At 37.7% G+C, this 26,912-nt stretch overlaps 1 protein-coding gene across 1 annotated transcript in view; it reads right to left on the minus strand.

Moving 5' to 3' along the window:
* The window catches only part of XRCC4 (X-ray repair cross complementing 4), a 185,082-nt gene that overhangs the window by 52,261 nt on the left and 105,909 nt on the right, over positions 1-26,912 (minus strand). The window contains exon 7 of the mRNA XM_080362460.1: positions 11,139-11,283. Coding sequence (XP_080218586.1) covers positions 11,139-11,283 — 145 coding nt within the window. The remainder of the gene's footprint in view (positions 1-11,138; positions 11,284-26,912) is intronic.

Raw genomic sequence — 26,912 nt, forward strand, 5'->3', positions numbered from 1 at the left:
TCTACAAGTTTTCAGACTGATGCATAAGAATGTGCTATATATCCTCCCACAGATGGGAGAACACATAAAAAAGGATACTGATTAATGTCATGCTGAATTCTGATACAAGTTGACAGAAACAGATGAGTCCTCTCAACCGACCATGAAAGTGCATTTGCTCATACCATATGCATTAGTCACAGTGTGTAAATTTATGAATATTTATCCATACAGACCAGATTTGGGGACACTCTAAATATTACTGAAAATCCATTGTCATGGCCTTTGGATGCTTAATGTATTGCTTTCAGGAAACATATATATGTGACAAATAGGAAAATAAATGCACAAATCAGTGCCTCTCACCACGTTCCCTCTCATCTGGAACAAGCTGCCCAGGGCAGTGATGGAGTCACCATCCCTGGAGGGGTTTAAAAGGCGTTTAGATGAGGTTCTTAGGGACATGGGTTAGTGCTAGAGTTTGGTTAGGTTATGATTGGACTCGACGATCCTGAGGGTGTCTTCCAACCAAAATGATTCTACGATTCTATGACCTGTCTGCTTAGCAGTGTGCTCAGTGTGATCTCTCACCCCTTTCTATATTCCTCCCTAGACCTTTTCTTGCTCCTTCTCCAAGTCATTTTGAAAGATCAGCCTGTTTTGTGAGGCAGAACGTAAAGGATTAAAACAAAACTCAGCACAAGTCTGTTTACTTGGAGTCCTTTTCCTCTTGGTTTTCCTATGCTTTTGTAGTAGATTTCAAGCATTCTGGAAGAGAAAACATTCTGATATCTGTATCTTATTCTGTTTCAACAGCATCCTTGGCAAGTGTGAAACAGTAAATCTAATGAACCTGCCACAAAAGACATAAAAGGAGATGGAGAGAATGTCACAGAAAATGTAACTGAATGTGCCCTGTATTACACATTATATACAGGAAGTCTATCAGGTCACCTAACTCTGGTATTTCTTACTGGCTGGATGTAGGTCTTCACAGTCAACAGTAACGAGTGAAATTAAGCAGATTAAAAAAAAAAAAGAAAAAAGTCAATCTAGACACAGTCTTCACTGTTTGAGTAGCAAAATCACTATTGGAAAAGTAAATTCCATGGATTTAGTTCTGTGGATTTTATACAGAGGATTAACCACTTATTTTAGCATAAAGAAATTGAAAAGTGTTGCTAACTCTCAGTGGTAGCCTTTTAGCCCTGCTTTGCTAAGGTGGGACATTTTGGGGGGCTAGAGAAGATGAAAAGGATCCAGAAAGGATGATTGATTGGTAGAAAGTTAAGTACAGAAAAAGGACAAATACAAATAAAAATAAAAAGATTAATAGCTTCACACAGTGAATCCGACTTTTGAAACATGCATGGAACTGAGCACAGGCTGAGCAATCACCTCAGTGGAGCAGAAGCATTTGCAAGCGTTTGTGAAATCATTTCCCAAATTCTCAGTTTTAGTGTACTTTTGTGTAAGAGATTTTCTCCAGAATGACTCCTGGGGTCTATAATGTGTTAAAGGATTACTGGTCTTCACAGGCAGTTGTGCTATATGAAATACTCTAATTTAATCCAGTAAAGACGACATACTTTGTGATCAGTCTAATGAACAATAAAAAAGGCAGCTTTATCTCATTATTATAGTCAAGCTTTCATCTCATTCTCTTCCGTACTGTCTATCTTTGATATTAGGACTGAGCTGGCAAGCATGGTTATTTAAGCTTTCCATCAGCCTTCTCTTAATCTCCTGCCAACACGTATAATAAAAATCTTAGGCGTCTGCATTACCTGCTTCTTCCTATTAAAGGTAATGTGAAGATAATTCTGCCTGAAGAGCTGTTTTTAAGCAATGGATGTTTAATTGACACTGTCATCAAGAGCCCTTTACAGAGGTGTTCATAAAGAGAGTGCACATTCACTGCTGTACACTAATCACAAAGATGCACAAGGAATTTTAAATGTTGCTGTCTTTGTTGTTTTTAATGCAATCTCCTTTTCTTACTTCCCACCTTTTCCCCTAAAAGACTGAAAATATTGTATCTTGGTCTACACCAAAAGCCAAGAAATATTTCAGCACCACTGGTTAGCTCAACCACACACAATCTTTTCTCCTTTTTACTGTAATTTACTCCTAAGGAGCAATTCTTTTGCCTCCCACATTAAAATACCCTGGCCAGGATCACAGTATTTAACAAAACTAATCCTTAGTGTAATAAATTAAACTATATCAACCCACAACCTACTTAAGAGAGGCTTAAAATATAAAATTTAGTTCAAACAGCATTCTAATGTAAAAGCTTCATTAGAAAGGCAAGGGGAAAAACCACCGAAATTTACCAGAAAGGTAATGGAAGAAGATATTGTTTCCGTTCTTTAATCCTCTTATAATCTCACAGCTACCAGTTTCACTGAAATACATTATAGATTCATCATTTGAGACATATATCTCACCAGATTTGCCATGGCAATAAAATCCTGTTCTAAAGAATGTGCCCTGAGAAAACACAGGGTAGAATCCTGTCAGTCGTACTGAGTAATAACTTCTCCATCAGCAGTCAATTATTAGGCTATTACTAGTGACAAAAACTGGTGAGATGTGCTGCAAACTAGAGACTTTGCTCAGGAGAAATTGCAACCTCGGAGGTCAGCAGATAATGTTCATTTTTTCCTGCCCCAGGCTTTCAGCCTTCATATTTTCCCATCTTTCCCTGGAGAGTCGGGGGAAACGGTGATTGCGGATACCAATTCTTTGCACTTCCCATGGAAACAAATCACCCCTTCCCGCATGGATGGTGGACGCCTGATTATCTACTGCTCAGTTAAAACAGAGACACTTGCTGCACAGAAAGCCAGGGTGCCACCAAGAGAAAAGCAACAGTACTGTGTTGCATTTATTTCTACCTTATTCATTCCAGTCAAATATGCAATTACGCTAGACTTTTTGTAGGTTTGTTCGTTTGTTTGTTTGTTTGTAAATACTGCCATGCATCGTAATCAAAGGCTTCCATCCTTTTTTCCATTTTTGTACAGCCACAAGTCACATAACAGAGGTATTAAACACAGCTCTTCTTTCTCCTCCAGCCTTACCCAACCTCAGATATTCACAGAAGAGGAGTATCATTTATCAAAGCTCCCATCAGGCCACGCGAAGTTACAGTACCATTTTTAATATTTGCAAAGGTGAGTCAAAACAGTCTGTCTGGTATAGGCAGTAACCGATTGCTGATGCAATTTCATGGTAAAAAGGGAAAGAACTGTGGTATCTCAAGTGTAAGAAAATGCTGAACAAGAATGAAATAGAAAATGGAGTTAAGTCAGCTATTTGATGTTTTTTTGTTTGATTCTCACATTAGTGTCTCAAATGAACCTGCCTGTCCCTTTCTAAGAGATTTCTTAGCCTGCTTACATCTCAGCACCAATGAGTTAATTATCAAAAACTTTCTAAACCGTGCATTACATAAATTTATTGCAGCAGAAATGAGCTTATCGCTCCTGTACACTGACACAACACTGACTCACTGGTATACCAGTAACCGTAGTGCTTTGTCAAACCATGCAAGGCTCTGCAAGTTCTCTCCAACTGTATTATTATAAATAATTATGCTTAATGGATAAAAAAGTGGTATGTCAACATAAACTCTCAAATATATCTTTTGGGTTTTTTTAGAAGGGGGTAACTGTGGTGTAAATTTTATGCCCCCCCCGGACTATCAAAGGTTAGGGTACAATTTTCAGTGAAATCCAAATTAAAGCTTTACGAGAAAGAATGACTTGTTGTGTGAGACAGTAATACCAATGTCTATGTGTAACCCTCTGGGAATGCCAAGTTCCAGGACAAATCTATGTTTTTGCTACCTGAATCACCAGTGATGGTGACATGTATTCTAAATAAACCTTGCGTTAGGATGTTAAAAATGTGAACTGCAAGCAATAAATTAAACAAATGCAGAGAGATGATCCCCAGGGGATTCCTGGCACACCACAGGCTCTGAGTGCTTTTTATGGGGTGGAAGTTTGTCAAAAGAAAGACAAGTCCATCTTATTGTAGTATTGGAATATAACATTAAGATGCTTCTTTTCAAATAAATGATATCCCTTTTTGAAGGCATGGAAAGAGACGAGATTATGAAAAAAATAAACAGAAAAACCAAACCCCAACACATTTATCATTAACAACCAAAAACTATGCAGCTGAATTCTGCTCATAATTACAAGTGTGATTAACTTTCATCAGACCTTAAGAACACTGAGCACGAGGACTGTAAAAATCATATTTAAAGTGAAAATGATATTATCTCTTCAGTTTCTTCTGACGGGGCAAATGATGGCAACACAAGGGGCACAAAACACGCCCTGGCAACTCCTGGCATTCCCAAATACCCATTCAGCAGTCTGAATATGTTTTGTTACTTCATACGGATGTTTATAAGGACTCCTGGATCTATGTTGAATCCTTTGAGCTCTCTGAAAAAGCAGCATTCATATGTAAAAAAGAAAGAATGAAATTAGTGGTGGCACAGATCCTATCAAATTCAATGGGGCTATTACTGCATCTCTATATTTCAGCAAAATTGAACGTACTGAAGTGCAGGGGAAGCATCTTTTTCCTTCAGTTTAAATATAGGCCTGATTCTGACAGTCACTCAGTTTTATCAATCAAGCAGGAAGCTTCGAGATAGAAAAAGCCAAATTCTGATTTATTTTTTTTTTTTTTTAAAAAAGACAGCAACAGCCACGTTAAATATACAAAACTAGACTTATATATATGAAACCAAAATTTTTGACATGCAGAATGACTAATAACTCAGAGTCACGGTGCTTGGTGTAAACACGTATTTCGTTACATAAAAGGCAAGCAAATAATACCTGTTCTTTCCCAGTCGACTGAATTAAAAGTATTTCTTAACACTTGCGCCTCAGAATTATAAAGCATTTTTTCTGCAATGCCATTTTTGGTTGTCTCTACTCTTACTCTCAGGAGAATCCAGCATATTTGCATCCATAATAAGTTTTTTCTTGTATTTAAGATGCTTTTCCCCAAACCACTTCTGCAATCGTACATATCCTCAACAGTATGTACACATTCAATAGCAAAGAAATCATAAACACCACACAGCAGCCAGAATGGATTACATTTTGAAAAACACAGAATAATGTAAATAAATTTTAAGTGTTAGCCAGTAAAGCCATCCTCCCAGGAAACCCATGTGTGAATAGGTACCATAAAAATAGATCCTTTATTAGTAAGAAATAACAGACAGAAAAAATAGGTTTGCTTTTCTTACCTCTTTAAATTAATACAATTTCGATAAACAAAGCAGAAAGATTTTTACTTGTGAAAACAAATAGTTGTAAACTGTACTAGGAAAGGAAGCTTTTTCCTGATTTACTTTTGTTTTAGCTATAGAGACTCCAGTTGAGTTCCACTGTACACTCTCCCGATAGATTGACCAAGCTATACAAAGTGTTCTGTATCCAATGACTATGCTTTATCTATAAAATTATATTTATGTCAGGTAGATACTATTTTCTGTCAAATAGGTTCCAATAGTATCAAAATGAAATTATTATAGAAACATCCAATTATTGTTAGGGTTCAGGCTGACAGGCCATACACTTAAGCCTCTATATTGAATGCATAGCTAATAGTGTTATTCATATGCAATCCCATGAGAGATTTAGATAATGCATCAATAAGCATAATTTCTAACTGTGGATTGGGATTACTCTTATTAATTTTTCTACTCCAAGTATGAAATGCAAATTGTGAAAAGTAGAATTTGCATCTTAACTTGACTTTACATATTATCTCTGCTTTGCACCTTAGGAAATTGCTAGATATTAGGTTAAAGCTTCAGCAATACCATCACAATTTACTGGAATCAGAATAATTTTGTTTTACTTCCTGACTCAATCATGTTTTGAACTGTGAGAACCACCTTTTCTTACATTTTAAAAATGAGTAAATTGTGAGCCATAGTTTAACTGTTATCAAATATAAGCAACATCTGTCTAACTAAAGAAGCATTTCCTTTCATTGAATAACTCATATTTTAAAAACAACCTGCTAGAGAGCTGGACAAACCTGAATTTTGGCAGTTCACTGCCAAACTAATCATTCTGAATTTCTACTAAAGAACATATTTATCTCAGCAAATAGTTAAACAGTTCATTTAGCAAACCTTCTTCTGCATTGCCGATCTCATGTCCATACTACTTTCACTAAGCTTAATATTATCCAAAGCACATTTCCAAGTTTCATTAAAAATTTTGATTTAGTCCTTGAAATACTGTCACAGTAATACTATACATCTATACAGACAAATAGAATTCAACTCCTTTTCCTGCCACGGCACCCACACACAAAGCATGAGAAAGGCAGTACTCCTTTTGCTCTCATTTTTGTGTTAAACAGATTTTTATTTGCATTCTTCTCAGTATTCTTGGTCATATCTAAGAACATATTTTCATTCCAAAGGACCAGAGAAATGCTACATAACTAGCATTAACATCCATAAATCTAAAATACGAGCGGAAATAGAATCCTTTCATTTTTCAAGACTCAGTATTTACTTTAGATGCTCTTAACTTTAAGCATAAATGGTACTTTCCTACCATACTTTAAAATCTTAGGAGAAATATATAAAATTGAAGATACAATTCCTATTATGTGATAACAATGACTGTGTTGAAAGCACTGTATTTTCAAAAAACAACCTTAAAGCCAAAAAGAAAAGAAAAACTTGGATGCTCTCCATCAGGAAAGAAGTATTTTTTCTTTTAGATTTAGGATCTTGTGTCAATCAACTTACGATGCAACAATATAAAGACAGCATTACGCTCTTGATGTTTGGTTTGCAACTGTTCTGTCATTGCCTGACAAACATGAAACAAGAACTGGTGATGTCAGCAAAACTTGCAAATAATTCTAAATAAGCTTTAGTTTGTTAAAGCAAGAACTATGGGATACGATTTTACGTGATAGCACCTAGAAGTATTTACATTATGAGTAAAGAATCAAATCTTTCTGCAAGTCTGTGCAGGAGAGCTCAGAAATAAGGATACACTTGTGCATTTGCAAATGTGATCACAATCTGTCATCTGATCCTCCTGCCAAACAGAAAAGCATAACATGCTTCTAAGGGCTGTACATCTTCCATATTTGTGATGGACCTTTTCCAACGATGAAGGAATTTAGAGGTTGACTTCCTCCCCGACTCCTCGTCGCCCCAGCAGGCTGGGGTGGTTTGCTTGGGTTACTAATTTTTGCTAAGTGACACAATACTGGAATACATTTTGGGCAGGACCCCAGTGCATGACCAGCTTAAGACAGAGCCTTTCCCACCATGTAGGATCTAGCCCTCTGTCGGCAACTTACTGAAGAGGCTTCATAAAAAGAAACATCTATATTTGCGAACTAGATTGTGATACTAATTCTCCAACTCCCTACTTCCGACAGGCTGAAGAGAAGTGAAAATTATTAGCCAAACAAATTGACTGAAAGCTTGATTAGCTGCTGGCAAAAGACTTAACATGAAACTCAAAGCCCAAGAACTAAGCAGGGACACTGAGAAAAATAATCAGCAAAATGGAAATAACTACAGTTCAACTTCTGTAATGTTCCAGGTAAATGAGGAAATCTAGTATCTTCTTATCTAATCAAAGAATTAGCACTGTCACTGCATTTTTAACTAAATAAAGGCTTAAAAACCACATTCCAGTATTGAGAAATATCACATTTGATTTCTGAAGTCACCACAGGATCACAAAGAAGCAGGGATACACCTTCACAGTCCTGGACGGCATAAAACACATCAAGCAGCGTTGTGACCTGTACTACAAACCTGTTGTTTACAATACAATGAATAGATATTTAATGTAAAAAGAAAAATTGGGATAGAGACTGATAGAATGGATGTTCCATATGGTAAGCCTTAAAATACGACAAATTATGTTATAGAAAAGAAGAAGAGCCACTTTTCAGATTCAGCTTTGACTTGATTCTGTAACTATATTTTGCACAGTGTGAAAACCATAATGTTGCTCTCTTTTTCCTAAAAATTTGCTTCGCTTAAGGGAATTAAAACAAAAATATCAGTATTATCTACACACACAAAGCCAAGACATTTAATGCTTTTTTCGCCTTGGTCTTCAACACCAAAGATGGACTTGGGGGCCCCCATAGCCCTGGGCTTGAGAAACATGGCTGCAAGAATGATAAACTCCCAATCATTCCAGAACTTGCATGGGATCTGCTACTCCAGCTAGATCCCTACAAGTCGTGGGGCCTGATGAGATTCATCCAAAGCTGCTTACAGAGCTGGCTGATGTCATGGTGAGACTTCTCTCCATGATTTTTCAATGCTTCTGGGAATCTGGAGAGGTCCCAGTTGAATTGAAGCTGGCAAACATTGTCCCAATCAACAACAAGGGCACCAGGGGTGACAGGCCTGTCAGCCTCACTTCTGTGGCTGGCAAAATCATGGAGAACATTGTTCTGGGAGTTATTGAAAAACATCTGAATGACAACACAGTTATTGGTTCCAGCCAGCATAAGTTCATGAGGGGAAAGTCCTGCTTAACAAACTTAATTTCATTCTATGACAAGGTTACCCATGTGGCTGACCAAGGGAGGCCTGTTGATGGGAGCTTTTTGGATTTCAGTAAAGCCTTTGGTATGATCTCTCACAGTCTCCTCCTGGACAAGATGTCCAGCACACAGCCAGGTAAACGCACAATGCAGTGGGTAACAATTGGCTGATGGGCTGAGCTCAAAGGGTTCTAATAGGGTTATGTTGGGCTGGGGACAAGTCACTAGCAGATTGTACAGGAATCCATCTTAGGGCCGGCACTCTTCAATGTCTTTATAAATGACCTAGACTTAGGACTTGAGGAATTACTTAGTAAGTCTGCTGATGACACAAAATTGGGAGGAGCTGTTGACACTCCCAAGGGCAGAGAGGCCCTGCAGAGGGATCTGGACAAATTGGAGAACTGGGCAATCACCAACCACATGAAGTTCAACATGGGCAAGTGCCAGATTTTGCACCTGGGACATGGCAGCCCTGGCTGTACATACAGACTGGGGGATGAGATGCTGGAAAGCAGCCCCGCAGAGAGGGATCTGGGGGTTCCGGTCAATGGCAAGTTGAACATGAGCCAACTGTGTCCCTGGCAGCCAAGAGGGACCCGTGTCCTGGTGCATCCAGTGCAGCATCACCAGCCGGGCAGGGAGGGGATGGTCCTGCTCTGCTCTGCAGTGGTGCAGCCTCACCTGGAGCGTTCACTGTGTGCAGGGCTGGGTGCCACAGCATAAAAAGGAGATAAAGCTACTGGAAAGTGTCCAGAGGAGGCCATGAAGTTGGTGAAGGGTTTGGAGGTGAAGCCGTATGAGGAGCAGCTAAAGTCACTTAGTTTGTTCAGCCTGGAAAAGAGGAAACTGAGAGGAAACCTCATTGAGGTTACAGCTTCCTCACAAGGTGAGGAAGAGCAGCAGGTGCTGATCTCTTCTCTCTGGTAACCAGTGACAGAACCCGAGGGAATGGCAGGAAGATGTGCCAGAGGAGGGTCAGGTTGGGCATTCAGGTTCTTCACCCAGGGTGTTCTGGACACTGGAACAGGCTCCCCAGGGAGGTGTCACAGCCCCAAGCCTGACAGTGTTCAAGAAGAGACTGGACAACATCCATGGTGTGAACTGTGGGGTTGTCCTGTGCAGGGACAGGAGTTGGACTCGATGATCCTGGTGGGTCCCTTCCAGCTCAGGACATTCTGTGGTTCTATTATTCTATTGGTCATTCCCCTACACACAGGACTCAGATATTCATACACTGAGGATTAGTCAGACCAAGATCTTTATTTTCTCCTTTCCAACCATTTGCTTCCATAGGTTTTTCCTTCCGCAATCAGTACTAAAAAGAGCAAAATTTTATTTTAGGCAAACACAGCCAGATTCTCAAAATCAAACTGACTACATAGAAAGGGGAAAGGGTATAGTTCATTTTAATATAACAGACTCTAAAAGAACACAAGAATTTGACATTTTTCTAGACCATTCTAAAAAAATAAGGTTTTTTTACTAATGAAACAAGATTGTAAGTTTAAACCTTCTTAGCTGGCATCAAGCCACAACCTCTTGCTGATTTAAACAGAAATCTTTGCTAAACGTGGGAAGTATCTTTGTAGTCTACTTGTATCCATGTCCATTTAAACAGTTCACGATCAATTGACTATTACACAGAACGAGGGAAAATTACTATTTTCAAATCTAATTTAGCATAGATCTTAAAAAAAAAAAATCAGTTTTTGAAGAAAATAACACCAATTAAATTGCAGCTTTGAGGTAATTCTATGCATAACAAAGCACCTCCCACATCACGTGAAAATACTTCCAAAAATCAAGAGTGACATAAGAAGAAAAAGACTTTTATTAAGTGTTATAAATTCTGACCCTCTTGTGTTCAAGAATGAACCGTTATTTCTCCCCACTGATCTTCTTTTCAAAAGAAATCTGTTCTGGTCTATTAAAAACACCATTGTGAATTAATTTCCACTGAAATTACATAGATAGAATCGTAGGATGGTGAGGTTGGATGGGGTCCCTGGAGATTGCCAAGCCCAAGCTCTCTCCTTAACCAGGTTGTTCAGGACCATTCCCAGTTGGGTTTTAACTATTTCCACATATGGAGACTCCACACCGTCTCTGGGTGACTTGTTCCTGTGTTTGAACACTCTCATTGTGAAAAAAGACACTCAAAATACTGCTAGTTTCTATGACACAGTTGAAGCTGTCCATCTTATTTTGACACTTGCTATAAATGCATCTTCCTTTGCCTTCGCAGTTATACTGTAACCTACAGAACACCATTTTAGTAAGCTTCAATCTATTTCCTTAAAGTTAACCAAGTCAATTAAAGAGAAGAATTGTACTATTGTCTCTTTAGAGGTGTATTAAAATCAATAAGTCACTGGGCCGGAAAACGTAATCATTCACTTCTATTCAAAGTTGGGTAAAATTACTGTAAATGACTATACAGAATGCAACACAACAATACTTGGCCTGAAATATGAAACTGCACGAGAAAACACAAAAAAAACCAAAACCACAAGCCCTCCCACATGTGTAGATATAAAAACATTTCAATACATCTGAAAACTGCTTACTTTTCCTTGGCTGGCTGATCAGTCTCATAAGCAGCCATCTTAGCTCCGGTTCCAGCAGGCTTTGCTGTCCTCTGTCTTCGCTTTCTTCTTGGAGCAGTATCAATGGCATCTGGGCTACCCAGAAGGGAGTCATTTCGCTCTGCTGCTGTGAAAAGGAAAAAGACTAAGGTTGAAATGAACCTGAATATGAAGTATTACAAGACAATTCTTAATTTTTTTTTGATCGTTTTTATTAAAATCTCCATACTGCTAAAGTGGGCGCAGATTTGACAGCAGCTGGTGTTGAAACACCAAATTTAAACTAGGAAGGTAAGCTTTGCTTGGCATCTCTTTGTAGTCAGTGTGGAGAAAGATGGGCAGTTATAGACCAGAAATATACAGATGATCTCCTCATTCCTCCTTCTAGGCTCCAGAATAACTAGAGAGGGAGCCTACAGAGCCTTTTTTCACCTGTCTGAAATCAGCCTTTGTCACCTACAGAACAAATGAGGAAGATGTGCACATGGCACTGGGAAAGGAGCATGAATATCCTGCTTAGTGCATGACTTTGTTCAGACTCTTGCTTGCAGTATGGGCAGTAATACACACTCAGAACAAAACAGAATTAAATGATTTTCAATATTCATTAGGATAAACCCTTGAGAGAAGTTTATCACTGTGATCAAGCACTGTATTTTCTAATGTTCTAATCATTCTGCTACCGCGGACCTGCAGGTAGTATATCTTTCTGGGTTTTACTGGAGCCTCCCTGAAAACAGCGGACAGAAAGACCAATGGACAGACTGATGTCAGCTCAGTGAAGTAAAAAATCATCCATCTGGAGCAAACCCATGCACAAAAAGCAGTAACATCAGTGGAAGCCCTGGAACAGGTGGCCTTGGTTCAGACTCAAAGTGACAGAATAGTAGCTGCAGTCTGAAAGGAAAACAGGAAGAATTCTGGAAACCTCTCAACCCAAAACTGGAACACCAGTTTAGGTGTCCACTGACTCCTCTGCTGCAGGTAAGTAAAGTAGGCTCTGTCTAGGTTCATCTACTCAATTTCCATCATTACTGCATAAATGATGATTTCACTTCTGGTTTACATTAATATTTTCATGTAAATTCAGAAAAGATGCATTAATTACATTTTTAAAAAAATTCCCTCTCAGCTTTGACAGTTGTTTACTTGAAGGTCACGCATCACGACAAAAGGATCCTTCCTTAAGCTAAAACTCTCCCTTCCTTTTCTATTATAATGCATTCAGGACATATGTAGACATTTTTATTCCAGCTATCAACATCCTGTAGCATGCTTGGTTTTGGTATGCCTGCTTTAAGAATAAAATCTTTAATTACTTTGAATTTTCAAGATAATGATATCCAGAACTGCACACATTTCAACTGAAACATATTAAATAATAATGTGGTGACTGAGGCTGATGCTGTTATGGTAACTTCCCTGATTAGAACTTTCTGTGTCTTTTAGGAAGGTTTAATCTTCACATGGATGAAAGACACCATAATTTGAGATTCAATACCAAAGGTTTTTGCAAGAAGTAAATAATGGGTACTATTTCTTCATTCTTTTCACAGGAAAATGTGAAATGTCTACCGAAAATGAAATAGAAAGAAAATATGCAACCCACAAGTAACATTTTCACTGTTTCTCAAAAAAATGTGTTTCAGACCAAGAACACTGGTAAACATGTCAATATAAGCTCTCTAGAGCCAGGGCAAACACCGCTTACAACAAAGCACATGCTTAAATATCAGTTACCGGCATGCACTATCACAGACTTACAGGTCTTTGTAGGGGGACAAGGGGCATTAGCTGACATATTTCCAAGGCACAAGCTAATTAACAGGTTTCAAAATCCAGTACAGACAAGATACACTGACTATAAAAAATGCTGAAAAGGGTTAAATTACAGCCTAATTCTCCACACTAAAGTTTAACTAGCTATGCACACTTTTCTGGTGCTAAATGTTGAAAATTGTGTTCATGATTGTTAGTTACTGTTTACTGGCAGCATGTTCAGTGTAGCGTATCTAACATTTACACTAATACCGTTTTAAATATTCCAACATCTCGTCCTAAAGTCAGCCCCTTCTTAATTAATTCACAAATAATAGTTTACTGTCAAGAACCAAACAAACTTGAATAATTTTACTACAATACCTCTTACCCTTCCCCTTTGCTGTTCTCCTCCCATACTCTCTGCTTTTGCCAAAAATAGATCCAGAGGTTAGCTACTTATACAAAACCTACATGATGCTGATGATAAACAAATAAATGTCTCTGTGCTTTTACTTGTGTGATATGCAACAGTGCTCATGGCCCTCGTGTTCAGCACTCTTTACTGTTCAGACACAAAACTTGTTTGTCTTCTACAACAGTCCCACTGGTCCACGAGTGAGAAAAATGGAAGAGAAATGTTTGTCATTGCAGCACCCTGCACTTGTGCCAACTTCAGGCTGGGAAAGGGTCTCAGTCTTCTAATAAACATCTCAATGTAATTATTTCTCCTGAAAACAAATTTTGGTCTTGTGACCTATTAAAAACAAGCAGAATTAAAAACACTGACCTAAATGATTCAAGTAAACTTCTGCAATGAAGCCGACAATTTCTACTGTAAGAATGTTTCTTTTAATAATACCAAGAAGACTTTTCATTCAGACAGCCTAGAATGCAATCTTACAATTGAATGGTAGTAGAACAGTAATATATAGCCACAAGAACTGGCTCATAGATAATGGCTGATCACCACAGGAATAGGTTTTTCTTGATTTATTTGTTTCTACTAAACCAAACTACATCTTAGGTGAGAATTGCTGATGAAAAGATGATGTACACTTGAAGCTCTAAGTATCATGCTACCATAAGACTTTAAACACACGTCCACTACTGCAGCCCAAAAATACTTCCCATTAACGAATTATTTTATAGTACTTGACTGAAAGCAAAAAAAAAGCTTCAGCAAAATATTATTCATTGGTCAACACAAAATCATTTGGAAAAATGAGAGAAAATCTTGGACATCAACCTAATTTTCATTCTGAAAACCTTTTCTGTCTAAATGTCGTTATTGTTTTAGGAAATAAAGTTGCTTCAATTCTCATGAAACTAGATTTATTACTTTCATACTATGTAATACAATACGAATTATTGTACCAGCTTAATAGTATCAGTTTAAATACAGACAAGAGTATTGTTTGATGAAATCCAGTCAATTAAACCACCTAAAACAAATGTTGATCAAGAAAAGGAAATGTTCCCAATATATAACAGACCTTCCACAGGTGCATAACTGCAAGAACCAAGACTCATAAGAGAGAAAGAAAGGGAATCATACTTCAAGTATTAAAAGAGTATATGTGCTAAGATTAAAGACATTAAATAAAAACTCTTGATGTATTTTTGTTGTTTGTTTTGAAGAGTAATATTATTTGGTGGGTAGGGTAGAGGAAGTTTTCAAATAGGAAAGGATATCCTAGAAAATAATTTAAACTGAAAACTTAAAATAGCTTTCACTAGTTTAGAAGAGTAAGGATGAAATTAAATCAACACAGTCTGATACGGCTAGGGGCCTGGAAACAGGAGATGCTTTTATTTTCATACAGGAAAATGCCGGGACCCATTCTCAAGATGTTTGGTGTGCAACACCTGGCAGCCTGGTCTGATCCGGGCATGGTTCAGTGTGCTAATGTAGCATCATGATCTCCGAAAACTACAAGTATTTTAAAATTAATTTCAGTAGCTTGGTTAAAGATAGGCAGCCCAGTTATAATCTAAATTTTGCATTACTTTATTTTGATATAGAGAAGTCAATTATTTAAAAAGAAATATCTTCCCATCTATCACATTGACTTTTCAGTCTGAAAAAAAACACCACCCACCATTTTTCTCTGTATATCATCACCTTAAAGAAAATTCTACAGCTTTGACTTGTCTAATTATTAATGACAGTCCTGCACTAATTGAGAAGACAGAATCTAGCTCCTCTCAGTACAAGCTCTATTCTCAATAAAGGACTAATACCAGCAATAAAAGCTTAGATTTGCAATAAAATTATACAGGAAGCAAAGCAAGAGAAAAATTAGTAGAAGCACTCCAAATATGAGCAACCTGTTTGCCTACAATGACATAACGTCACACAGATAGAAAACATACTCTCAGTGTCCAAATTCACGTATAATTATCAGCACATAACATGCAAATTTTAAAAATAATCATCAATGCCAAATAGAATCAAGGAACATTCACATCTCTGACATGTATCACCAAATCAAATGTATTTATCAGTTTAAACTTGTTTTGCTCACAATAAAGAATTTTATATTTAAAAAAAAAAAAAAAAAGCTTTCTTTTTGGATTGGAATGAAACAGGAAAGACTTATAAAGGACATGGCATTTATCTTGAGGAAAATAACTGCCCTTTATTTAAAATTATCTATCCTGGAGTGTTTTTATCAACAGCAGCATAAAAGCCTGTCAATCTTAATTTCTGTTCTCAAGGAAAATTCATCCAATTCCTTTTTTTTTTTTTGTGTCAGACTAGTAAGGACTTATGAAAATTTCTTCAGATTTTCAGATATTGAGGCTATCAGAGGTCTCCTAAATTCCTCCTGGAGTCATATTGTCAATGGAACAGAATATCCTGATTGAATTCTGGTTAACTCCATGCAGCACATGTTGCTCCAAAGAGTTACTCAACTGAACGTCCAAATTCTGCTGTCGCTCCTTTATGAAGTAGATCATTTAATTGAAAATCAGTCCCTTGCTCAAGGATCTTGCCATTTTGCCCAGGATTATTTATTTGGGAAACAACCGGGCTGCACATACAATTACTGCCTCTGCTGCCCCTGGCCTTGCATTGGTAGCAGATAAACTAGACGAAAAAAGGGCAAAGTTGTTCACAAAATGATCACCTAAAGAGCACCAGAACTGCTTGTGACAGCTGTTCCCCAAGACAGGAAAGGCAAAAAATTAAAAAGGAAAGCAGAACTCATCACTTTAATCCTTGACTATAGTGTAACTTCAGTAATTATGTGGTTTCTAAATCTCAGCCTAATTCCTAAGGGATCACCATAGCTGATAATAATTAGCATCTCTTTGGCATTCTCAGCAGAGAGTCTCCTAAATGAATGGGTATGGAAATGAACGTGTCTCACTGATGCAGGCAATTCCTGCAAAGCAGGATTAAGTTATTCTTGACAGGCAATTTAGGAAACACCACTTCTACCTACGCTAAAGTTATCCTGTATATACACATTCTGGTCATAATCAGGCTTTTTTTTCATAAGAAATACATCTATTTAGATCACTCAGATCCAAAATTAAACATAGGTATTTACGGTTCCCACATATGCTTCAGTGAAAGTAACAGGAATACGTCACTATTTTAATTTTAGGAAAACAGTAAGAACCATTTTCCATTCCCTTTGTCCTTTTCTACTTTATATTTCATTCTTTGTATAAATTTGGGTTTACTGTACCATTATCCCCTGGGGCCTAAAGGCGGTTGAGACTGCAGTTCTATAAATTCTCTGTCAGTTAGTTATTAACGTTTATTTTTATAAAAAATATCTCCATGGGAAGTGTTTATGAAGACACATTTTAAAACAACTTCAGCAAAAAGTTTAGATCCAGCTATACAAAATTTATAATTTGTATCCCGTTCAGTAAGGAAGTTTACATTTCACTCTGCTAAGACTCTATTACCACTGACAAAGTGTCCTAAGTCTTTACATGTAGATTTTTCTATTTGCAAAGCCTACTTTTTTCCTGATGTCACCCTTTTTCGAGAGCTTTTAAAATATATTCATTTTCTCTAATTAAAAAAAGCTTATTTCAAACCTGCAGGGAAACATTAATAAGTTATAATAAAGATCTGCTTGACATATGTTCTCTTTCTCAATGCTTATTTATTGGAGACAACTCGTGTTCATCTGCTACCAGTTCATATTGTATTGAAACTAGATGGCAAAAAAAATCAGGGTAAATTTGACAAGCGTATAATAAGTTTGGTCAGGAAGCATGAAAAGGTCTTTTTGCATAAATCAAAATATCAGAGGTGAAAAAAAAAAATGCATTTTTACAAATATCTGCAGCAACTCTGAAGGTGCTCATTAATCTTAATCATCAAAACCGTGATCTCTAATATAAATCGCTCTTTTAAAAATACCTAGATATGGGATATTTCAATGAGCTCTAAGTACTTCATCAGACGAGATGTTAACTTTAAATAATCCATAATAATGTGTGCTGCTAAGAATACTTTAGTAATGCCATATTTCCAAGAAAGTCACTGGTTATAAATATTGTCAAAGGTTATGATTTCTCAGTACCCATCAAAAATCTTGAAAATCCTCACACTATAGAGTTGTATACTATGTATTTGTCATGTCTCCCACCCCTACAAACTAATACCTGCCTTACAACACAACAAAGAAAGCTTTATAAATCTTTGCTTACATGGTAGAGGCTCCATCATGAAGCAGTGAAAGCTAAGTTATTGGAATTTTGATATCTGAAACTTACTAACAATTAAAGTTGTTTTTCCTGTTTTATTATGTATGGGTAGAAGCAACAGCAACATTGGCAACTCAGATGCCGCGGTGATTTTTGATGAGCCAAAGGCTGTTTAGTGATGAGTTAGGCTGCTCAGCAACAGCACGCTCCAGCTTTCCAACGATCCATTGAACATCCAGATTTATTGGACTATTTATTTACACAGTTTTAGAAATCCTTTTCCATCTCTGAACCTCAAATATTTTTGAAACCCTGTATTAATGCTTCCCAATGAGGTTAATCTTTGTGTGCCACGGCTGGACTCGCCATCGTCTAGCACACCAGCACATCCGAGCTCAGGCAAGAGTATTTAAGAAGTCGTCGTCTGAAAAGGTTTAGATGAGCTCACTGTCTCGGGTGGGACTGTTTGCTGGAGTCATTCTCTGGACTCCCTTGATGTCCTATTTAGATCATCTGTACCACCCAGGGTGGAGGTAAGAGGCTTCTGAATAGCGTCCCCAGGAGACATTAAACAGCATGCAGGTCAAGTAAACAAAACAACAAAACAAGCAGATGGAAGAATTAAAAACAGGAAGCTAAGAAAAGCTTTGGAAAAAAAATTCTGTGCTGTGATCTGTCAATTTGATGTGAGTTAGTGGAGCCCAGAGTCATTTTTCACCAGGCATGTGAAACGTGTATCTCATGTCTGGAATTCCAACTGGCATAATTTTTGCTTTAGTAAACTTTCCTTCGCTTATGTTGCTAAACCCATCCAGCAGTAGGCTTCCACGTATCACCTATAAGGTTACCCTATATGTCAGACAATACTTATTACTACGCCTAACCTGTGGCTGTGTGGATGTGGAGCCCAACATTTGAAAGCCAGATCTAAAGAGGAGTTTCAATAATGGTTATCATACTACTTACTGATTATAAATCAGTAAGATTTCAAATCAATACGACAAAGAAAGCTTTATAAATCTTACTTACTGATAAATACTTACTGATTTCAAATCAGTAAGAGATTATTTTGTTAACCTTTATGTCAAATGTTCACCTGTGTTCGCTGTTTAGAATGCGAAGACAAAGTAGCGTAGCTATTTCTGAGTACTTTGGAATGGGGCTTCTGAATTAATACTAAGTTTGAAGCCCCTCGGGCATGTATTTCTAAGAACCATGGCTGCCCCCGTGCCAAGTTCGTCACTCAAAATCACCACCTCTTGGATGGTGAAATACATAAGAGTGACTGAAAAGATCTGTAAACAATAAAAGACTTTTTACTTTTTCTATTTGGTTTTTTATTTCCCTGAATAAAGCACTTGTGCTTGAATAGCCTTTAGCTTATCTAGTCTGTCTCCTGGAAACGTACAGAAAAGCTGGTGGGTTTAGAAGATCATCATCTTGACACACATATTTTATTCAATGAGAACCCTCCGGGGATGGTGATGCCAGAGAGATCTGCCTCTGTGTACTGAGGGCAGCCTTAAAACACACGTGTGAGCTGCACTGGGGCCATAACCTGCCCAGCACCATGAAGCTGCACCACAGAGCTTTGGAAAGGCTGGAGCTCAGACTCCTGTGCCACAAGAATGATTTCTCTCCCCATTAAACAATTCTTTCAGGAAATCAATACAGGTCAAGGAAGCCACAGGCTGCAATAACTCTAGAAAATGTGTGTTTTCATAATGATGGCATTTCGCAGTGGATAAATTACTAACCTCTACCAATAACTTTATTGTGTGGTATCTTCTAAGTTGCCCTAAGATTTCTTTCAATTATATTATAAATTCAATTTTTTTGTGGTATAGATATTTCTACATTATGTTGAGTAAACACTTCAGGTGCAAAAATCTGAAATAAAAATATATTTAAGCAGGAACTTTGCCTGTCTGTATTTCACTATATATTACAATAGTAAGGAAGTACAACAATATTTAAACAAATAGCACATTCAGATCAGAAGCTATTTTGCTACTTATTTAATTAGCAATGTAAAAACATGGCCCTGTTTTCTCTGAGAGACAAAAAAGACTTTGAACTCAAAAATCATTTACTGTGACACTTAGTGACACAAGCACTATGCCCTTTCATAAAGATACAGAATTTTAACCTTGGAACACAAAACAACTACACTAAAACTGTCTTTACATGTGAACATACATAATTAATGATTGGATAGAGCCTAATCATTCAAAATTTAATTGTCAAAGGAATTCATGTTGAGAAAGCATTAAATGAGTAAAAAGGAAATGAAGCATCTCCTGCAGTTTATACACTGGTTTTACATCACTAACAATAGCATTGGAAGCAGCCAAGGGTGGCTCCTTACTAAGTTATTAACATGATTTTCACCTCTAGCTCCCCAATTTTAATTCTGTCTATAGTTGCAGTAACTAAAAGTCACCACTACTAGTGGCTGCTTTGTAGTTAGTGTGAAATGACTTCATTTCATAACGCTCCTAGGGAATATTTGTTACGTGTCGATACTCGAGTAAGATTTGGGTACTCAACTCCACAAATCTTCAGGTATGCCATACCACAAACAAATTCCTAAGGATCAATGTTATTCAACACGCAGGGTCCTGCTCTGCATTCAGGGGGACACAGGATCTATTCTGAAACTACCACTGACCTTGACGAATATCCATGCTTTGGTTCCTTCCAGTAAAAAGAACAAAGCCTAATTAATACAACCACACAGTGCTACTTACAAGATCAAAGGACATGTCAGTATTATAAACTCTGTAAACAAGAAAATAAATTTAGACACTCACGGATCAAAACCATGGGGTTTCTGTCTTTTATTTTTATTTAAAGTAAACATTTCAAAGGGTAAACCACTTCCCAAAGTATTCAATGCCTTGAGTGTTGAAGCAAAAAGATGGGAAGTTAGATGTGACCCCAGGAGATACCCTTGGAAAAGCCCATGCTTTGCTACAGTATCGTCTGGGCTTCAGTGATGATTACCAAAGATTTTGGGTGAGGCCCATAAGATTTAGTACTGCCTTGTTTTTCATCTATTCCTCTTTACTCTTTCTGCCTTTATCAAAATTTGAGACAAATTGAGTGTATTGTAGTGACCAGTAAAAGGGATCATTTCCCAGAAAATTACTACACAAGGTTCTTGACAGAACTGTAATAAAGTCCAAACCTCTTCCTTCTGAAAGATTGTATCATGAGAGGCATGTGCCCCTTCCAAATAACCTTGCTACAGAAGGGACTTCCAGGATATCCATATTGTGCTTTTTGTATGTATATACCCTGTTTCCAACTTTTATATTCTTTAGATCTTATATTTTTATTGTATATTTTAAAATTTTGTGTAACCAGCTGGTGCATTTCCAAACTCTGGCATGTATTTTCTTGTATTAGCCATGAAACAAGTAAGCTGACCTGAGGTCTCAAATGCCATTCACTAGAAACAAAGTTCTATTTACATCATTAGCTTTCTGGACCCATTTATTTCTATTGAAATTAATATAAAACCTCCACTAAATAAAAGGCATACCCTGAATATTGCCCACAAATTGCTGCTAGCTACCTGATTTTTTCATACAGTGTTTCTAAAAGGCTTTTCATGCTGTGAATTTAAAGACAGCATTTAAGATGTCATTGTGGCATCTCTTTATATACAGCTACCATTAAGGTCTTTATAATGGATTCAGAAATGATGAACATAGAAAGTGCATGTGTCTCAGGCAGACATGACATTAATGTTTTTATGGCAGATGCACTGGCACAATTTCAATCAACATCACAGGATAATTCTGCTGTGGAAAACGCTACAGGTAATTTTGGTTACCCTAAGAGGCTCTGAGAATATATTTAAAGAAATTTGAAGTTCTCCATAAGTACTTTGAGAGCAGCAACACATTAATATTTATTATAACATTTACTGAGCAATGAACATGAAATCTGATCATGTACATGACACTAATACATGATGAAGAAAAAATTATCAAAGAGGATATCTCAATCAGAATCAAGAGGCTAGTTTAATCTATAATAACTTCCATTTAGATGCTTTTAAACACAACACAGTCTGTAAGCCACACACATAGCACAATTTATACTTTTATTCACCATTTATTATTCACTGCAAACTGGTCATAAAACTTATGATAGGACTCGAGACCTGTGTTTACATTCTGACCTGGGCTGTTTTTCTTCATCAGGTCCCTAGACATCCACAGGGCTCTCCTAATGTGGCTGGGCTGTGCACACGTGCAAAGGTCACCACCAACAGACCGCAGCTGAATGTGCAGTTAGAAAGGAGGTCGACTTCAGAAGCCTTAACCTACATCACAAAATCATCTATGAAACACATTGTTATTGACAAGCTGGAAGATATTCAGGGAAATCTTAAAGAGTAACGGTGAAAATTAGTGGAAAAAAGACTGTGGCAAATAGTCTGGCCCCAAGTTAATGGGACAATAGAGATGCACGGCCAGGATGCAAGATGAAGTAATGGTGTGGTGTGATGGTAAGAGTCACCGCCAGACTTGTTATAGAGAACTAGCTTCGTTCCCCTGAGATGCGCTAACTCTGGGATAGCCTTTCCATATGGCAAATACTCCACTCCTCAGTAAGAAAAAACAGGATCACGCCCTGAGCTGTGCTAATGTTCCATGTCTCCTTTCCCAGCCAACGTCCCTACGAGTCACCAGGGCCAAGAGGCATCACACAAGTTCTTTATTAAAATGGGAATATCAGGCTTTTGACTACCTAGATCAACAAAGCCACCTGATAAAAAAACATGACGTGTTCAAGCCTAGGAAAGATACTATTTTTCTCCTGATAAAGAATCTTACTAACTATGCCTTTCTGATACTCAGACTAGCCTGTTGCAGTGTGCAGCAGCCTGAGAAATTACTCAAGGATAGAACACAGCTTGGATGGCCCGAGCTTCATGCAATTCCTGTACTCCTCCATCAACATGCAGTGATTCTAAACAATAATAATAATTGTAAAGGATTTCTATAGTCTATATAGGGATAATTTATGGTTTCTTAATATTTATGCAAGCTCAAAATACCTACGTGGTAGAAAATTATTTTCTAAATGTAATGTATTTTGTAATTTGATTACATTTACTCCTGCACCTTTACCACCATAATTCATTTAAATTATCACGGTCCTGTCGAGATTTAAACACTTCCTGACATCCCTCCAAAACAACCATCATGGTAATAGTAATGTGGTTTCATTATAAAAAGTAACGTAGTTTCTTTGCAACTAAAGAAAGCTTAGAGAAAATGGGATTTAAATACATTGGGTGTACTCGGACACTCCTTTCTCCACCAGAACACGGCTCAAGCCTGAGCTACAGACAGTGAGTTTATCAGAATAGCACTCCAGAAGATAAGTGAAGGATAAGGGCTAGAAAAAAGGTCCTTAAACAGGGAGAAACCACAAATATGTGTGCAGATCATTCAATGTAAGTGCAAAGAAATTCATGGAGATTAATGATTTCATCTATTCTACCTGCAAGAAAAAGTAACTTTGATAATATGTGAAACAGAATAGGTGGGGAAAAGGCAGCATGGCAACACTGATCATATGAGAGAACTGCAAAGGCATCCAAAAATGAATTCAGCAAATGGCGATGGAAGATCAAAAGCTTTTGCTTAATGAACGGTTCCAAAAACTGCTCCCACACTTTTAAAGTAGCAGGAATAAATGACATATACCCTGCTTGAAATTAAGAATAAAAATACCACTATACTAGAACCAGCGGACAATTTAACAGACTGAAAAGAGTTTTCCCTCTGGCATCTTGCTGCAGGGAGAATATGAAGGAATGACCACTGTGATATAAACCACATACTAAATTCTAGTGATGAAATACTATAAAAATATTATGTCTTCAAAGGAAGAACATTAGCGGGTTATTTCCACCAAAATTTGCTGAATTTGTTAGAAAGCACGCATTATTTTATAATGACAGATTCTGAAGAACCTAGAAAAAAAGAAAAGCGTTCCAGGCTACAAAGACTTACAGAATTAAGTTCAGTAACAGTAAAATCAGAATAAGGTCACTAGGTTAAGTGGCTGATGTGTGGGATGACAGAAAGCCATAACAAGGTTCTATAAGCAGAAAACATTGTATTATTTGATTTTTGACACTTGCCAAGGAAAAAAGAAAAAAAAGAAATGTACAATAGAGAGTTCTGGTATCACGTTTTCTCACATTACAGGCTATATCTTACAAGCACTCCAGCTATTCTATATAGTACTATATTTGACAGCTTCATCCTTAATGTTGATATTATTTAATGTTGGAATTTTTGCCTTTAACTAATATTGTTTTTAACCATCATAAGACTTATCTAAAAAGGCGTTTGAGAACCTGTAGTTTTCTTTTAAAGGAATGGATCAATCACTATTACAGTGGCGTAGCTGACTTAAGAAAAAAGAAAAACGAAATTAAAATCACACAAAGTTCCAAATCAGACATTTACAAAAATGTTTTCCGTCCTTCTCTGCTCAGGTTTAACCAGGGAAGCATTCACAGTACTGTCCTCAGTGCCGCGGATGCTGGTACTGACTGTTATTTTGGCAGCATGCCTCCCAGGAAGACCAGCTCTGATTAGACCACTCATGGAGGAGATTACTACGCACAAGAGTAATAAAGTCAGAATAAAGTACAAAAAGCAGAGAAAAACACATCTAATCTTTGCCCATGTATACCCTGTTGTGCACAACACCCTCTTTGTTGATCAACAAAAAACACATTAAAACATCCAGGACTGGGCACAAAATACTAATGTGAATAACGGCTGTTAGGATGACTAACACTTTTATTACATATTCATAATTGAACGCTTTGGCCAAAAACTGAGCCAAAATAAGCCAGAGTAGCTTCTCTGAAAGTTAATGGAACTATAATGAATTACACCAATTGAGAATTCAGAGTATTATTCTGGGATAGCTTGCTGGTGAAACACACAAAACAAAGCAGAAGACTAATCGCATGCTGTGCATGAACACAGACATTTTAAATTGTATTTCCTGAATAGACAACTGAATAATGTCACTACCTGAGAAACACCTGGAATCTGTTGTTTGGTGGTTTTTTTTGGTAGTAAAAGATGTACACAGTAATTTTGCACTGTTTTTTTGTTTGTTTAATATACAAAAGGGCTTAGAGTTGATTCCTCATTTATTTCCCCACAAGCTCTGAATCACCACGGAAAAAAGCATCACCATGACTATACTGTAAGAAATTCCTGTTTTAACTCCCTAACACACCACACCTATTCTGGAATATGAAATTCCATACGATACAATAAATCTTTCCCAACCTTGGAAAAGTCAAACAGAGTGAGGTGGCCGGAGCAATGTGAGGAGGACACTCCTGGAAGCCACCGCGGCTCCCAGCCCTGCAGCCAGCTGGTCCCTGCGCTGCTGTTACCCCACATGGCCATGTATCGGGGCAGCCGTTTCGGAGCCTCTTGTTTTGGTAGTAAAAAACGGGAAACCCTATGTACCTTCGTGATTTACTCCCAGTAGTCTTTACTACAAAAACACCTGTTATTTTCTCTAAAACTCCTTTTTTTTGCTAATAACAAGAACTGTGTTTACCTTGTTATCCAAGGATATCTAAGGAAAATAAAGCCACTCTCTCTTTACCAGAAACTGCTTTCAGAATCTTTCCTACCATAAATCACCGTGCGAGCTCAGCAGTTCAAAATGCTGCCTTCTCCCAGACAGGGATTTTAAAGTTCCTCAGATACATTCGCAACAAGGGAGTGATTTATTCTGAGATCCGGTCGTGAATTAAATCATCACTGTATTTCTGAATGGCAACAGCAGCAGCATAGATCCAGCCTGAATAACCGGGAGACACGGGTAGTGCAGCTCTGAGACACCAGACGGCTTGGAAGGAAGGGTTTGGTTTTTGTTTTGCCTTCTAGTTCCCTACCCCAGACACAGGATACAGATATATGGCACAGGTCAGGGTTACTACACTGCCACCGAGATAAGGGCTGAGACTGACTGAACCTGTGGCTACTGTTAGCAAATGCATTTTCACATCTCTCCTGCGCCTTTTTCAGTATTTTAGCAAGCCACAGTGAAGAGAATGAAGTGGGGAATATCTTACGCTTACCCAAAATGGCACCACTTCTTGCTGTCTGACATCCCATTTCATAGAAATAAAAGGAAAGCGCAATTTCATCTATCCTTCACTCCCACTACTCCTTGCTGCAGCAATATGGAACGGCACAGAGTGAAACAGGAACAGTTCCTCCCTTCGAGCTCATAAAAGGGCTAAAAATCCCTTATCTGTACCACTGATTTATTACCTTTTCTCCCACCAGAAGGCAGGAACTGTGGGTTCTCGCCTTGTCCGAAGGCTGAAGTACATCTCCTGCAGACGACGTGGTCTCCCTGTCCCTCCAGCTGAACACAGACTTTGCCGACAAACAGTGTCTGGGGGAATGTACCAGTGAGTTACTTTTAGGCAACTTGTGCTGTTCATGCAGAGAAAATTCTCAGCAGGCCAGAGACACATCCCTACTAGGGATGTGGCTTTAGAAAACTGTTTGAAGTAATGTATTTTAGCCATAAAATATAAACATCTCCTGAAAGTGCATGCTTATCTGAATGCTCACGAGAGATCTTCTGTGTCTAAGACACTTCAAAGAAAAGAGGAAAATTCTCAGAGTTGGCCTTTCTTTGCACATGAAAGTAACATCAATCTCCTAATATCAGCCTAACTTCACAAGCAAGGCTTACACTGAGGGATGATATACTGCCTACAATGGGATGACTGTATTTCTTAGTTGTCCTGTCTTGAGGGACAAGCAGGGAAGCAATAAATCAGCTCCTCTCCTTAGCTCTCCAAAGCTTAATGACTGCCTCCTCCAAGGTCCAGTACGAGGTGGACAAGACTGTCCTTCTCTCAGGATGCAGTGGGAGTGATGCTTCTTTCCAAAATAATGTATGACTTTCTGACTATTATTCTCCTAGATTATAAAAATTTAATTATGCTACAAAGCCAATCAGGAAGTTCTCAGACACACAGCTTTTTGATGTTCGCAGGCCTAGAAAGAAGGTGTTTTATTTTTCACTAGGCATTTCCTGAACCAAGTGTTGTCATCAAGTGAAAAATAAATTGTAAGTAAGCAGTTCAATAGTCTAGAAAGTAATTCAGTTCACTCACACAAGTGCATAAATGAAAGGCCAGTTTTGACCTTGCTGATTCTTTGTGAAAATGACTGACATCAATCCCATGGTCCAAATATGCTAAGGATGGCTTGAAAACACTTACAGCCCTTA

Source organism: Nesoenas mayeri (assembly GCF_963082525.1).
Source record: "Nesoenas mayeri genome assembly, chromosome: Z".
NCBI classification, from domain to species: Eukaryota; Metazoa; Chordata; class Aves; order Columbiformes; family Columbidae; genus Nesoenas; species Nesoenas mayeri.